Below are 15662 nucleotides of genomic sequence, written 5' to 3'. Positions count from 1 at the left end.
ATGGGCTACGTTCGGCCGTGCCGACCATTGGTTGCCCATTACCAATCGGGAAATGGTTAATAATTTCTCATGAAATCATAAAGGGTGATTTTTTTGAGGTTAGGATTTTCATGCATTAGTATTTGACATATCACGTGGGATTTCAGACATGGTGTCAAAGAGAAAGATGCTCAGTATGCTTTGACATTTCATCATGAATAGACTTACTAACGAGCAACGCTTGCAAATCATTGAATTTTATTACCAAAATCAGTGTTCGGTTCGAAATGTGTTCAAATTTGGACAAATTTTGTTCAGCGATGAGGCTCATTTCTGGTTGAATGGCTACGTAAATAAGCAAAATTGCCGCATTTGGAGTGAAGAGCAACCAGAAGCCGTTCAAGAACTGCCCATGCATCCCGAAAAATGCACTGTTTGGTGTGGTTTGTACGCTGGTGGAATCATTGGACCGTATTTTTTCAAAGATGCTGTTGGACGCAACGTTACGGTGAATGAACACATTTCGAACCGAACACTGATTTTGGTAATAAAATTCAATGATTTGCAAGCGTTGCTCGTTAGTAAGTCTATTCATGATGAAATGTCAAAGCATACTGAGCATCTTTCTCTTTGACACCATGTCTGAAATCCCACGTGATCTGTCAAATACTAATGCATGAAAATCCTAACCTCAAAAAAATCACCCTTTATATATGACGAGTGTATGTACCTCACGTACCAAATTACAAACAAATGGTAAAAAAACAAGTAAAAGCGTGCTAAGTTCGGCCGGGCCGAATCTTATATACCCTCCACCATGGATCGCATTTGTCGAGTTCTTTTCCCGGCATCTCTTCTTAGGCAAAAAAAGGATATAAGAAAAGATTTGCTCTGTTCTTAGAGCTATATCAAGATATGGTCCGGTTTAGACCACAATTAAATTATATTATGTTGGAGACCTGTGTAAAATGTCAGCCAATTCGAATAAGAATTGCGCCCTTTGTGGGCTCAAGAAGTAAAATAGAGAGATCGATTTATATGGGAGCTGTATCGGGCTATAGACCGATTCAGACCATAATAAGCACGTATGTTATTGGTCATGAGAGAATCCGTCGTATACAAATTTCAGGCAAATTGCGACCTCTAGAGGCTCAAGATGTCAAGATTCCAGATCGGTTTATATGGCAGCTATATCAGGTTATGAACCGATTTGAACCATACTTGGCACAGTTGTTGGATATCATAACAAAATACTACGTGGCAAAATTCATTCAAATTGGATAAGAATTGCGCCCTCTACAGGCTCAAGAAGTCAAGACCCAAGATCGGTTTATATGGCAGCTGTATCAGGTTATGGACCGATTTGAACCATACTTGGCACAGTTGTTGGATATCATAACAAAACACATCGTGCAAAATTTGATTCCAATCGAATAAGAATTGCGCACCTAGAGGCTCAAGAAGTCAAGACCCAAGATCGGTTTATATGGCAGCTATATCAGCTTATAAACCGATTTAAACCATACTTAGCACAGTTGTTGGATATCATAACAAAACACGTAGTGCAAAATTTCATCCCAATCGGATAAGAATTGTGCACTCTAGAGGCTCAAGAAATCAAGACCCAAGATCGGTTTATATGGCAGCTATATCAAAACATGGACCGATATGGCCCACTTACAATACCAACTGACCTACACTGATAAGAAGTATTTGTGCAAAATTTCAAGCGGCTAGCTTTATTGAAAAAAAAACTCAAAAATATAAAAAATATTTGAAAACTTTTATATTATATTTTATCTTTCAAATATACAAGCATACAACTTAAAATATTTTTTAAAATTTACTACAAATTTGTAAATTTTTAACGAATTTAACTAACAGCAGATAAAAATAACTACTACTATTATATATATTAGAGTATCCCATAACAAAAAAAGTGTTTTTTTTTAACGCATACCCTCCATTTTTTTCCTTTGATCTCATTAAGCGAAATACAAAATATTATAACGATCGGTTAACGATACAACTTGCAACAACTGCGTTCAAAATTGGAAAAAGGGCATTTTTTGAGATCCATTGAAGGATTTTATGACTTTGTATTTAATTTGAGCACAAAGTAAACATTTATATGGTTCTTTGTACCTGGTCGAATAATATATACTTTCAAAATGCAAAAAAAAAAAAGTAAAAGCGTACTAAGTTCGGCCGGGCCGAATCTTATATACACTCCACCATGGATCACATTTGTCGAGTTCTTTTCCCGGCATCTCTTCTTAGGCAAAAAACAGATATAAGAAGAGATTTGCTGTGCTATTAGAGCGATACCAAGATATGGTCCGGTTTGGACCACAATTAAATTATATATTGGAGACCTGTGCAAAAAGGCAGCCAATTCGAATAAGAATTGCATCCTTTGGGGGCTCAAGAAGAAAAATAGAGGGATCAATTTACATGGGGGCTGTATCGGGCTATAGACCGATTCAGACCATAATAAATACGTATGTTGATGGTCATGAGAGAATCCGTCGTACAAAATTTCAGGCAAATCGGATAATAATTGCTACCTCTAGAGGCTCAAGAAGTCAAGAACCCAGATTGGTTTATATGACAGCTATATCACGTTATGAACCGATTTGAACCTTATTTGACACTGTTGTTGAAAGTAAGAATAAAATACGTCTTGCAAAATTTCAGCCAAATCGGATAGGAATTGCGCCCTCTAGAGTGCGCAAGAAGCGCAAGAAGTCAAGTCCCCAGACCTGCTTATGTAGCAGCTATATCAGGCTATGGACCGATTTGAACCATACTTGGTACAGTTATTAAACATCATAACAAAACACGTCGTGCAAAATTTCATTTCAATTGGATAAGAATTGCGCACTCTAGAGGCTCAAGAAGTCAAGACGCAAGATCGGTTTATATGGCAGCTATATCAAAACATGGACCGATTTGGCCGTTGTTGGATATCATAACAAAATACTATGTGCAAAATTTCATTCCAATCGGATAAGAATTGCGCTCTCTAGAGTCTCAAGAAGTCAAGATCCAAGATCGGTTTATATGACAGCTATATCAGGTTATGAACCGATTTGAACTATACTTGGCACAGTTGTTGGATATTATAAAAAAACACGTCGTGCAAAATAAGAATTGCGAACTCTAGAGGCTCAAGAAGTCAAGACCCAAGATCGGTTTGTATGTTAGCTATATCAAAACCTGGACCGAGTAGGCCGCTGTTGGATATCATAACAAAATACTACGTGCAAAATTTCACTCCAATCGGATAAGAATTGCGCACTCTAGAGGCTTAAGAAGTCAAGACCCAAGATAGGTTTATATGGCAGCAATATCAAAACATGGACCGATATGGCCCATTTACAATACCAACCGACCTACACTAATAAGAAGTATTTGTGCAGCTTTACGCCTTCGGAAGTTAGCGTGCTTTCGACAGACAGACGGACGGACGGACGGACGGACAGACGGACGGACATGGCTAGATCGATATAAAATGTCGCGATGATCAAGAATATATATACTTTACTAGCTGACCGGGCCCGCTCCGCTGCGCTTTCTTTTACTTTATATGGAACAAAAGTTCCCTTGGAATATTTATTTTTGACAACTAAAGATCTTTTAGTGAAATACCATGCTAACTTGATTAAGAGTTTAACAATATAAGTTCCTTTATCTGAATCCCACATGATCTTTATTGGTCTACGAATTTAAGTTTGGATGTAAGACCAAAATTGTTTTGGTGAGCAAATACGTCTTATTTGGGGGTTGTTATGGTGGTGGGACGTCCGCTAGACAGTTGACCCCTAATGTTGATATCAGATACGTGGTCTACTCCCACTTACCTTAAATTTGAGGCCCATATTTGCATAGTCGGCAAACATGACCGGCTTGGGGGTGTTTTGGGGGATGGGCGGCCACTCAGTGAGATGGCCTTGAAAATATATATCGGATTCGGGTTCCACTTTAAAAACCCTCTTATTTGAGCCTCATATTGCAACAGTCAGAAAATAATTACTATTTGGGTGCTGTTATGGGGGTGGGGTTGCCCCCTTAGACACTTTTCCCGAATATTGATATCAAATTCGTGCCTTACTCCCAACGACCTTTCATTTGGTATGGTCGTAAATTTGTCCCTTTTCGGGATGTTTTTGGTGTTTTTGGTGGATATAAGATTCGTATCCTACATTAAAATACCCCATATTCCCATGGTCAGTAAATAAATCCTGTTTGGGGGATGTTTTGGGAAAGGGGTGGACCGCCAGAAACGTGGTCCCACATTTGGATATTAGATTCTTATTCTACTGGTAAATGCCTTTCATTTGAATCCCATATTGCCATGGTCGGTAAATATGTCCGATTTAGGGGTGTTTTGGGGCTTGGTTTGGTCCCCCTAGCCCTTGGTCCGACAATTGGATATCAGATACATTTTCTTATCCTAAATACCTTTCATTTGAGTCCCATATTGTCGTGATTGGTCTAAATATATGTTTGGTAGGTTTTAGGGTGGGGCAGCCCCCCTTGATACCCCATCCGAAATTCGGGTACTACATGAGAGCGCACAAAATTTCGCTTAAATCGCAACAACCATATCCGAGATCTGTCGTTTCTGAACATTAAGGTAAGAGGGAGGGTTTCCTTGGAATATTTATTTGTGACAATTAAAGATCTTTTAGTGAAATACCATGCTAAATTGACTAACAGTTTAACAATATAAGTGCCTTTATCTGCATCCCATATAATTTTTATTGGTCTACTCATTTATGTTTGGATGTATGGTGTACTCCATTTTTAAATACTTAATTTCAGCCCGATATTCTCATGTTGTCTGATTTAGTGGCGTTTTCGGTGGAGAGGGGGTCTCCCAGATACATGACCCTGAAAAAATATCAGCATCGTGCTCTTCTCTCAAATACCATTTATTTAAACCCCATATTGCCGTTGGCTTAAGAGGAGTTTACAGGATGAGGCGTCCCCCAAACATATGGCCCCACAATAGGTTATCAAATGCGTTTTCTAATCTCAAATACCTTTCATTTGAGCCACATATTGGCATGGTCGAAACATGTTTTCCCTTTGGGGGTGTTTTGGGAAAGCGGTGATGCCCTAAATACATGGTCCTACATTTGGATATTAAATTTGTATTTTACTTCCAAATACCTTTTGAGACCCATATTGCGATGGTCACTAAAAAATTGCTGTTTGTGGAGTATTTTGGGAAAGGGGTAGACCCCCTGAAAATTGGTCCCGAAAGTGGGTATCAATTCTTGCTCTACCCCCCAATACCTTTCATTCAAGCTTCACATTGACATGGTGGGTAAATATTCCCGATTTAGGGGTGTTTTGGGGATTGGGGTGGTCCCCCAAACACTAAGCCCGGAAAATATATCAGCAACGTGCTCTATTCTCATGTATCTATATATCATATATTTGAACCCCATATTGCCATTGTTCTCAAAATTGGATATCAAATTCGTTTTCTAATCTCATTTAAACTCCTTATTGCAAAAGTCAGCAAATATGTCCGGTTTGCGGTATTGGCCCTAAAAACTATAAATATTTTGTTACACTCTCTTTAAGACCAAAATTGTCTTTGTGAGCAAACACTTCCTATTTGGGGGTTGCTATGGTGGTGGGACGTCCGCTAGACAGTTGGCTGTTGATATCAGATACGTGGTCTACTCCCACATACCTTTAATTTGAGCCCCATATTTCCAAAGTCGGCAAACATGACCGGCTTAGGGGGTGTTTTGGGGGATGGGCGGCCATTCAGTGAGTTGGCCTTGAAAATATATGTATGGGATACGTGTTCTACTCTAAAAACCCTCTTATTTGAGCCTCATAGTCAGCAAATTCGTCCTATTTGGGTGGTGTTGTGGAGGTGGGGTGGCCCCATAGACACTTTTTTCGAATATTGATATCACATTTGTGCTTTACTCCCAAAAACCTTCCATTTGAGCCCCATACTGCTATTTTCGGAAATTTGTCCCCTTTGGGGGATGTTTTCGGGGAGAGGCGGCCCCCAAAACACTTTGTCTCATATTTAGATATCAGATTCGACTTCTACACTTAAATACCTTTTATTTAAGCCAAATATTCCCATGGTCAGTTAATAAGTTTTGTTTGGGGGGTGTTTTGGACAAGGGGTAGACCCCCAGAAACGTGGTCCCACATGTGGATATCAGATTCGTATTCTACTCGCAAATACCTTTCATTTGAATCCCATATTGCCATGGTCGGTAAATATGTCCGATTTAGGGGTGTTTTGGGGGTTGGGGTAGTCCCCCTAGCACTTGGGTCGATAATTGGATATCAGATACGTTTTCTTATCCTAAATACCTTTCATTTGAGTCCCATATTGTCGTGATTGGTCAAAATATATGTTTGGTAGGTTTTAGGATGTGGCAGCCCCCCTAGGTACCCCATCCAAAATATTGATACCAAATTTTTATTTTTAGGGTGCTATATATATAAAAAATTTCGCTTAAATCGCACCACCCATCTCCGAGATCTGGCGTTTCTGAAAATTATGGTAAGGGGAGGGTCCGCCCCCCTTCAGATATCAAAAAATGTAGTACCCTATTTTCACCACGAGGTCATTATGCACCATCTGTGAAAATTTCAGGAAAATCGGTTCAGCCGTTTCTGAGTCTATAAGGTACACACAAACATACAAACAAACAAACACAAATTGATTTTTATATATAAGATGGGGTCTCAGATGAATATTTCGAGTAGTTACAAACAGAATGACGAAATTAGTATACCCCCCATCCTATGGTGGAGGGTTTAAAAATGTGGAAGCACTGAGAGCAGTTGACGATACTGCTGAAAGAGCAATTAAAGTTATGACAGACTGAAAACGTTGGGGTTCAGTGGACTGTGAACGAAAGGGTGATAATGGCCTCCTGAAAGATAGAAATTCTTTTTGGAAGTTTGGAAAGTCCAAAACCCTTAAGACTCGAAATGTGTTTTTGGGTTATGTATGTAAAAAAGTAACCTTAATACCAAGTCACAATGACTCAACAAAAAAAAAACGATATATGTTTAGATTTTACGAAGACTGAACTTTATTGCTCTCGAAGTTAAAACGGAATGAACGAGTCTTTCATTTCATAGTCATGACTTCTCAAAATAATGACATTTAGTTTACCATAAAACTAAATTTAGAACTAAAAAGTGTAGTGTTCTCAGTGCCCTCTGTATGTGGCATTATAAAAATGCAGACCTGGAAGTTGTGTGGCACAAACATTACCGGCCCATGTTGCAAGATTGCAAGGTAAAAGTTTTAAATTCAAATATATAATGGTATGAGGTCAAAAAAAAAAAAAAAATAGGAAAATATACAATTCATACGATCTTTGAGTGTTCATAAAATGCTTGAAATTCAATATGCCTTAATACTATAAGGGTTATCTCTAGTCAAAATTTAATAACAATTCAGTTTACTTATAGATTCTAATGTTAATTTTAAATATAATCCAGTTCAATAGTTGTTGCATCAGGTGGTGCATGAGCCAGACAGCACCCAGCCGAAGATAGTATTTGTGGCGACTGGAAGAGAGCCATCACTAGCTAAAAGACCCGGTAATATAATGCGCCCATATATGTCAGATCCAAGTACGATTGAAAACGGCCCCGAGATATAAAATTTTGGATCTGCTAAAGTCAAATTAGCGAATTTTGCAGCAATGGCAGCATCAATGGATCTATTAGGCGTGTCCATTGATATGTGGTTGTTGACTCTCATTGTGGTGTCTAAAACAGTGTGAGAAGAGTGGCGAGATGCTATAGAGACTGCACATATGGACTCCGATCCTAGGACAGTTGTGTTAAGTCGTAACTCTTCAACAAACTGTTTAGATATTTTACTAATGGCGGTGCAAGGATCAATAACTGCGCGGATATGGTGCTTTTTCTTGCCGATCACAACCAGTATTATAGCCGTTGGAAATAGCAAAGTGGCGTTTGGAGTTGCAATAGACGCTATCGTTAGTGATCGCTGGTTAGTTGAACTGGTGTTTGGTGGTTCACCTGCGGGGCTTTTTTCGACCTTTACTGTCCTTGTTTTCTTGCTTCGCAATTTTGGATTATCTATATGCAATAAGGAGTGATGGTCGCCTCCACAAAACCGACATCCTTTAGTTGAAAAACAAGAACTAGATGAGTGTTGATGGGCTAAACAGTTTGGACAGTAGCGGTGAGTCACAACTAATTGCATACGTTGTTTCGCATCCTTTTTTCGGAATACCTTGCATTTACGAAGACCGTGGTTTTGTGAACAGATTCTGCAAGAGTAATAATTTTTGTTTGCCTCGGAACGGCTAAGGCGGGATAAAATAGGTGGCATTCTGTAAGAGTAAACTAAAATATAATAAAGGACAATAATGTAACAAAAGGAAATTGAATAACTAATTTCTAACATGGTGGGAGTACCACGACTTTTACAACAGGCCGAGTTATGGTTCCCCTTTGTGTAGTTATATCGACTACTCGCACTAAATCATCCTTGCCATAATATATCTTCGAAATACGCCCCAATTTCCATTCCTGGGGTGGCAAACAGTCGTCTCTCACAACAACCATAGAACCAATCTGGATATTTGGCTGTGGTCTTTTCCATTTAATGCGCTTGTGAAGCTCTTTAAGATACTCATGTTTCCATCTAATACTGAACTGTTGAGATAATGCCACAACTCTTCGCCAACGATTAACTACAGAAATAGTAGTCTCGGATTCGTCAGGTTCGGCAGGTGAAAGCAAAGGACCCCCAGTAAGGAAATGTCCAGGGGTAAGAGCTAGCAAATCGTCGGGATTTTCGGATAAAGGTGAAATAGGTCGCGAGTTTAAACAGGCTTCGATACGGGAAAGTATAGTAGTGAATTCCTCGAACGTAAATTTATGACATCCTGCCATCTTTCGGAAATGAGCCTTAAAACTTTTCACCCCGGCTTCCCAGAGCCCTCCCATATGAGGAGCTCCTGGTGGAATGAAGTGCCAGGATAAGCGCTGGTAGGAGAATTGGAAAAGTGTCTCGTCCCGCGATCTTTGAAGAAAGTTTTTCGCCACCTCTTTCGATGCTCCAACAAATGTTTTGCCATTGTCGGAAAAGATCTTTAAGGGACACCCACGTCTGGAAGAAAAACGGTGAAAGGCCGCTAGAAAGGCTGAAGTGGTCAAGGAACTTGTGAGCTCCAAGTGGATAGCACGTGTAGCGAAACAAACGAATAAACATACGTATCCCTTTGTTATAGTACAGGATCGCGCCGAGTAGTTTTTTATGTCGAACGGACCTGCAAAGTCAATACCAGTATTCGTGAATGGTCGACTGAGCGTGGTACGTTCTGGAGGAAGGGTTCCCATCAGCTGCGTTCTAAGCTTGTGTTTGGAAATTACACAAATCTTGCAATTGTGAACACAGGCCTTTATAAGAATTTTCGCCTTTGGAATCCAGAACTGGAGACGCAACATTCGTAGCATTAAACTGTTGCCTCCATGCAATGTAATGCAATGTATGAACAGTATCAGCAATCGGGAGAAGGTACCGTGATACGGCAGGATAATAGGATAACGCTCATTATAAGTGAGGCTCTCGGAATGGGCTATGCGACTACATATTCTTAAGAGGCCTTTAGGATCACAAAAGGGGTTCAAAGTCAATAAGGAACTGGTGGACGTAATTTGCTCCCCATTTGACAATGCCTTATATTCAGTTGGATAAAATAATTTTTGTGACAAGACAATTAAACGATCTCGAACATCCTGGATTTCGTCATTGGTCAGCGAATGAGTTCGTGAAGTTATATCGGCTGAAGCACGGCAATTAGAAATAAAACGGTATACATATGCCATCACTCTAAGAGCTCTTCCCAGCGAAGAAAACCTATCCAGAGGATCTTGGTAGTTTTGGAAGTAAGTAAAGTGGCTGTGAATAGTCTTAGCTTCCAATAGTGTCTCATCTATTGGCAAACCATTCTTAATTGGCCAAAGGCTCGATGGATGCCTAAGCCACAGAGGACCAAACCACCAAAGGTTATTCTGAATTAACTCATCGGGAAACACTCCACGGGAAGCCAAATCCGCAGGATTCTGCCTTGATTCAACATGGCCCCAGTGGTCCACTGGTACTACCTCACATATTTTTGAAACACGGTTAGCCACAAAAGTCTTCCATTGGAACGCTGGTTTCATTAACCAGGCAAGGACTATCGTTGAATCTGTCCAACAGAAAACCTTGCAATTTGGAATGGACGGCAGAATCGATTCAATGGCCTCCGCCAGTAAGGCCGCGCCACAAAGTTCGAGTCTAGGAATTGAAATTGTCTTCAATGGTGCCACCCTCGATTTTGACATAAGGAGGTGTGTGACAATTTCACCGCTGGGAGCCGCGACTCGAACATAAATGGCTATTGCGTACGCCTTTTCAGAGGCGTCACAGAAGCCATGGAGTTCCATATCGCTTTCAGGAGTGAAATGTATCCAGCGAGGAATTCGTATATCTCCAATCCTAGAATAATTCCCCAAGAATGAATGCCATGCTGCAAGTAAATTCGGAGGAAGGGGATCATCCCACCCGACTTTGGATAACCAAACATCCCGCATTAGAAGTTTTGCGAGAACTATGAAGGGGCATAGCCACCCAGCTGGGTCGAATAGTTTCGATATATTGGAAAGAATATTCCTCTTAGTGGGATCGGAATTTGCGTCTAATTGCCCGGCTACGAAATAAAAATCATCAAGTTTCGCGTTCCAACGAACACCCAGAGTCTTGGCCTTACTTGAATCTTCAAACTCAAGAAATTCGGAATTCAGAAGATGGTCCTTTGGAATGGATTTTAGGAACTCCTTAGAGTTAGAAGTCCATTTTCTCAATAAAAAACCGGCTGTCCCCAAGGCCGAAATGAGTTCCTTCTGGGTCTTAGTTGCGGACAAAATATCATGACTCCCCCCAAGAACATCGTCGACGTACATCGACGATTCCAAAATCTCGCTTGCAAGCGGATATTGAAGCCTTACGTCTGTAGCCAGTTGCTGAATTGTGCGTAGAGCCAAGAATGGGGCACAATTTACCCCAAACGTAACCGTTTGTAGCTCAAATTCTTCGATTTCATCGTAAGGGGACTTTCGGTAGAGAATTCTCTGGAATGTAGTGTGTTTCGGATGGACACAAATCTGGCGATACATTTTTTCAATATCGCTATTGAAAACCACTTTATAAAATCGCCACTGGAGTAATAAAGTGCACAGATCTTTCTGCAAAGATGGACCAGGGTGGAGGACGTCGTTCAAACTCATACCATTAGAGGTAGGGTTTGACGCGTTGAACACTACACGAACTTTTGTAGTAACGCTATTTGGACGAACAACAGCATGGTGTGGCAAGTAGTGAAAATTGGATTTGGGAGTGAAATCAATGTCCCTTACCCTCTTCATATGGCCTAATTCAATATACTCTGCCAGAACCGCATCGTACTGCCTCTTGAGCTCAATATCTCTGAGAAGCCGATTCTCATTTCTTATATACTGAGAAAGAGCTATCTTTTGGGACTGCCCGAGTTGAATACCGGAAGGAAATTCGGGTTTAAATGGCAGCGTAACAATATACCGGCCTGCCTCGTTTCTGGTGGTGGTTTCCACGAACATGTCCTCACAATACTTGTCCATATCGGAAATAGGTTTAACCCTAGGGAGGTCCTCCAGTTCCCAGAATTTGGAAACTAGTTCATCTAAGGCGATATCATCTGGAAGTGAAACAGTAGTGCGGAAGACTGAAATAGGCTCTTTTGGAATGGGACCGGTCAGAATCCAACCAAATACTGTTTCTTGGGCCAAAAGAGACCCACAAACTGGATTAATAATGCCATTTAACATGACCTGCGGAATCAGATCTGCCCCTATCAAAATGTCAATATACGATGACCGATAAAACTCAGGGTCTGCCAGGTGGATGTCAGGAAGTGTGGAAAACATTTCCTCGGATACAGAAAAAGTAGGCAGTGAGGATGTTAGCTTAGGAATGACCATAATGGGAGCCTCCAGGTCAAAACCTGAAGTCATTGGAGAAGTGATTTGAAGCATACATATTTTCTGAGCCTTCGCAGAGAGGGTGCCATTAAGGCCGGATATATGAGCCATAAATTTGCGTGCTTTTAGTTTAAGCAAGTTGAAAAGGTGTTCTGACAGGAAAGACGCTTCCGACCCAGAATCGAAAAGTGCTCGTGCCTTGAAAATCTCCCCATTATGTCGGATACCAACCATGGCCGTTCCCAACAGCACGGTCTTGCTGTTGGCTGCGAAACAAGACTGTATGGGAACAATGGAATCACCATTGGAAGTGGACTGTATCGATTTCTGATCAGTTTCGGGAATTTCCATTTCCTCATTGCAGTCTTGATGCAGTAGAGTGTTGTGCCTCCTGTTGCATTTTTGGCAGTTAAATGCACTTTTACAGTCTTTGACAAGATGTCCCTTAGAAAAACAATTAAGGCATAATTTTAACTGCTTCACGGTTGTCAGTCTATCGGCGTAGGTCATATTATGGAATTTCGAACACAATCTTATGGTGTGGTTTTCATTGGGGCATAACTTACAATTTGGAATGACAACACCATTTCGATACGAATTCACTCTTTTGGAGGAGCTATTCTTTGGCATTGATTTGCCAACGTTCTCGTTCTTGGAATTTGATATCGATTGAGAAGTGCTGGGAAAACCGAAATCCCTCACCGTCTCCAATGTCTGAAATCGACATGTCAAGAAGGAATCAAGTTCTGTCCAAGATGGAAAGTCACTTTTATTCTTGACTGATTGCTCCCACAGGGACAATGTGATCTCAGGCAAACGCATGGAACAAACATACACAAAAATGGGGTTCCAACTCTTGATATCTATACTATAGAGCTTTAGTGAAGCTATAATCCCATTTATAGTACTTTGAATCTGCTTTATGGACTCGCTTGATTCAACGGTAATTCCTGGCAAATTAAAAAGGGTCTTAAGTTGGCTGTTCAGTAGTAAACGTTTGTTGTCGAATCTAACCTCCAACGCCCTCCATGCTAACTCAAATCCCTCATTCGTGAGAGGTGCCTTTCGAACTATTTCCCTGGCTTCACCGCGAGTCTTGGAATTCAAGTGAAATAATTTTTCGACAGGGGAGAGCCTCGTGTTATTGATGTATAAGGCAGTAAAAAGGTCGCGAAACGATGGCCAGGAGAGGTAATCCCCGTGAAAGAGGTCGGTGTCACAAGGAGGTAGGTTTACATTCGGACTCGAAGAGAATTCCAACCGCGTTGGATTGGGGGGAGAAACAGCAGCGGACCTTTTGGATTCTATAACCTCACTTATTTTAGCTATGCCATGAACGTAAGTTCGATAAGTGGTCTGATACCGCGCTTTCAGGGTTTCTATGTCCCTCTTATCGTCAGCAGCGGCTAACTCAGCCAAGCTAGCCTCATACTTTGGTTTAACTCTCTGCCATATTTCCCTCAACTCGTCCCGATGAACCTCCAAGGAGTGGATCGCGGACTGGTGCAGAAGTTCGCTTTCGAGTTCTGCATTGAACTCGATTAAAGCATCGGATATTTGGATAAAGTTTGATAGGGCCATTCTGTTCTATCAAAAATCTTTCGCTAGCAACGGATGTCAAAAAAAAAAGGAAAATTCGATGCAAATTATACGGGCCACTACTACAAAGGAAATTTCTACCAGAATCGATGTTCTGAAGGAAGTGAGTGGATCCCAAGAGGGCAAACCGAACAAAGGTGATCCAAAAAAAAAGCTAATCTCCACGTCTAAGAACTCTAAAACGTCCAAACAATAGCTATATAGCCAACTATGAAGAACACAGTATGTAGTACTATTCACTCCACTAAAAATTGTCTGCAATGTAATTCGTATCAGAAACAAGGAATTAAAAATTTGATTCTAATTGTTATTTCACTTTGAAAAAATAAAACGAAATATCGGAAACTTAATGCACAAAGGACAGTCTGGTTAATATACGACTTTGGAATTGTCGTACTTACTAATGCACCGAAGAGGAATCAAAAAATTTGTTTGGTTGTATCCACTAGAATAGACTGCAGCATCAAAAATATCAATTATAAACACTTTTATCCAACACAATTATTTCTTTCACCTGGCCCTTTGATTTCTCTTCTCAATTGTGTGGTTTCATCGAATTTTTCTAAAGTTGCTTTATCAATTAGCGAAATGCTGTTCTTCTTCTTCCACTATTCTATTTAAATAGTCTCAATTATCAAAATTATTCAATTGTCTACTATTTCTTTACCAGCAAACTGCTCACTACTCACGTGGACTTTCTAAAACAGTAACAGCAATACCAAATGCACTAAATGTTTGTCCAAATTTGACAATTCGGTTATATTTCAATCGCTCAATCTTTTTTCTCTTCGAATAATATGAAATTTTAATAAATTTAACATCCAAATATTCATTTAATTCCTTTATTTATTTCGATGGCATCAAGTCAAAATGAAATTTTATAAAATCTATCACATGCTCGTCTACACTATATGTTATCACACTTAGTTTGGAAATTTCAACGAATAAGACGAAAAGGCAAAAAATCATCAACATTCGAGCGACCTGATGTGGGAGACAACGTGTAGCTTAGCTTTGGTTAAGCTACAAAATCTAGTTCTTGACGGAGGGATTGTAGTATGGTGAGAAAAAATTATAAAACTGGTACTGGTACTGCTTGTGGTTCTCTCGTGTAGTCAGCGAATAAAGAAACAACAAGGGATGGGTAGTCTGTAGGTACCTACAACTTTTATCAAAAAGGAATGAAAATCAACGTGGATGATTGATTCTGTGGTGATCGATTGGAATATGGATAGGAAAAAATATGATGTAAAGAGTATTTTTTTTGTTGTTGCTTGTTTTTTAATAACCACTATGATGAACACGAATGTACCATATACGACAAAAAAACTGTCAAGTAGAGCCTTTGGAGACCATTAAGTGTAATTACTGTGCTTTGTCTTCTTATAAATCAAGATCAAAGTTTATGTGTTTAAGAGGATTGAAATTGAAATAAGCAAAATAATTTGACACACTTGATAAGGAGATTGGTTTGAAATGTGTGAACCAATTCAGCGAATTTTTTTGAAGTTGTAATTGCCAGAAGTTTAAGCAAAATATTATAAGCAAGCAAACGAAAGAATTTAGTATCAATTTCTTGGAAAAAATTGAACTTACAATGAAATTGAAATCACTTTCACGGAAATGAATTTTTGTGTAATTGACCTTCACAAAAAAAGAATGTTGCTCGTACTTTCTAAACTTATGTAGGAAGAAATTTTGTACGACAATGGCATGTAGGTTACCTGGTTTTCCTTGTGAACTGCAGGGATTGATTTGGATGATTTTCCAGATTTCACGTCTTTTAGGTTAGCCAAAATCCGGGTTGAAGGATCATGAAAACGATGGGGTTCAGTGGACTGTGAACGAAAGGGTGATAATGGCCTCCTGAAAGATAGAAATTCTTTTTGGAAGTTTGGAAAGTCCAAAACCCTTAAGACTCGAAATGTGTTTTTGGGTTATGTATGTAAAAAAGTAACCTTAATACCAAGTCACAATGACTCAACAAAAAAAAAAACGATATATGTTTAGATTTTACGAAGACTGAACTTTATTGCTCTCGA

General features: G+C 39.8%; 1 protein-coding gene across 1 annotated transcript; it reads right to left on the bottom strand.

The window, feature by feature from the left end:
• Window positions 1–8415: 8415 nt before the first annotated feature.
• LOC131997171 (uncharacterized) lies at window positions 8416–13602 on the bottom strand. The gene has a single exon (XM_059367669.1). It carries the CDS (start codon window positions 13600–13602, stop codon window positions 8416–8418), a length of 5187 nt encoding a protein of 1728 aa, XP_059223652.1.
• Window positions 13603–15662: the final 2060 nt, after the last annotated feature.

This window comes from Stomoxys calcitrans, chromosome 1 (assembly GCF_963082655.1).
Source record: "Stomoxys calcitrans chromosome 1, idStoCalc2.1, whole genome shotgun sequence".
Lineage (NCBI taxonomy): Eukaryota > Metazoa > Arthropoda > Insecta > Diptera > Muscidae > Stomoxys > Stomoxys calcitrans.
Note: the sequence above shows the minus strand (reverse complement) of the source record. Positions and strands in the feature narration are given on the sequence as shown.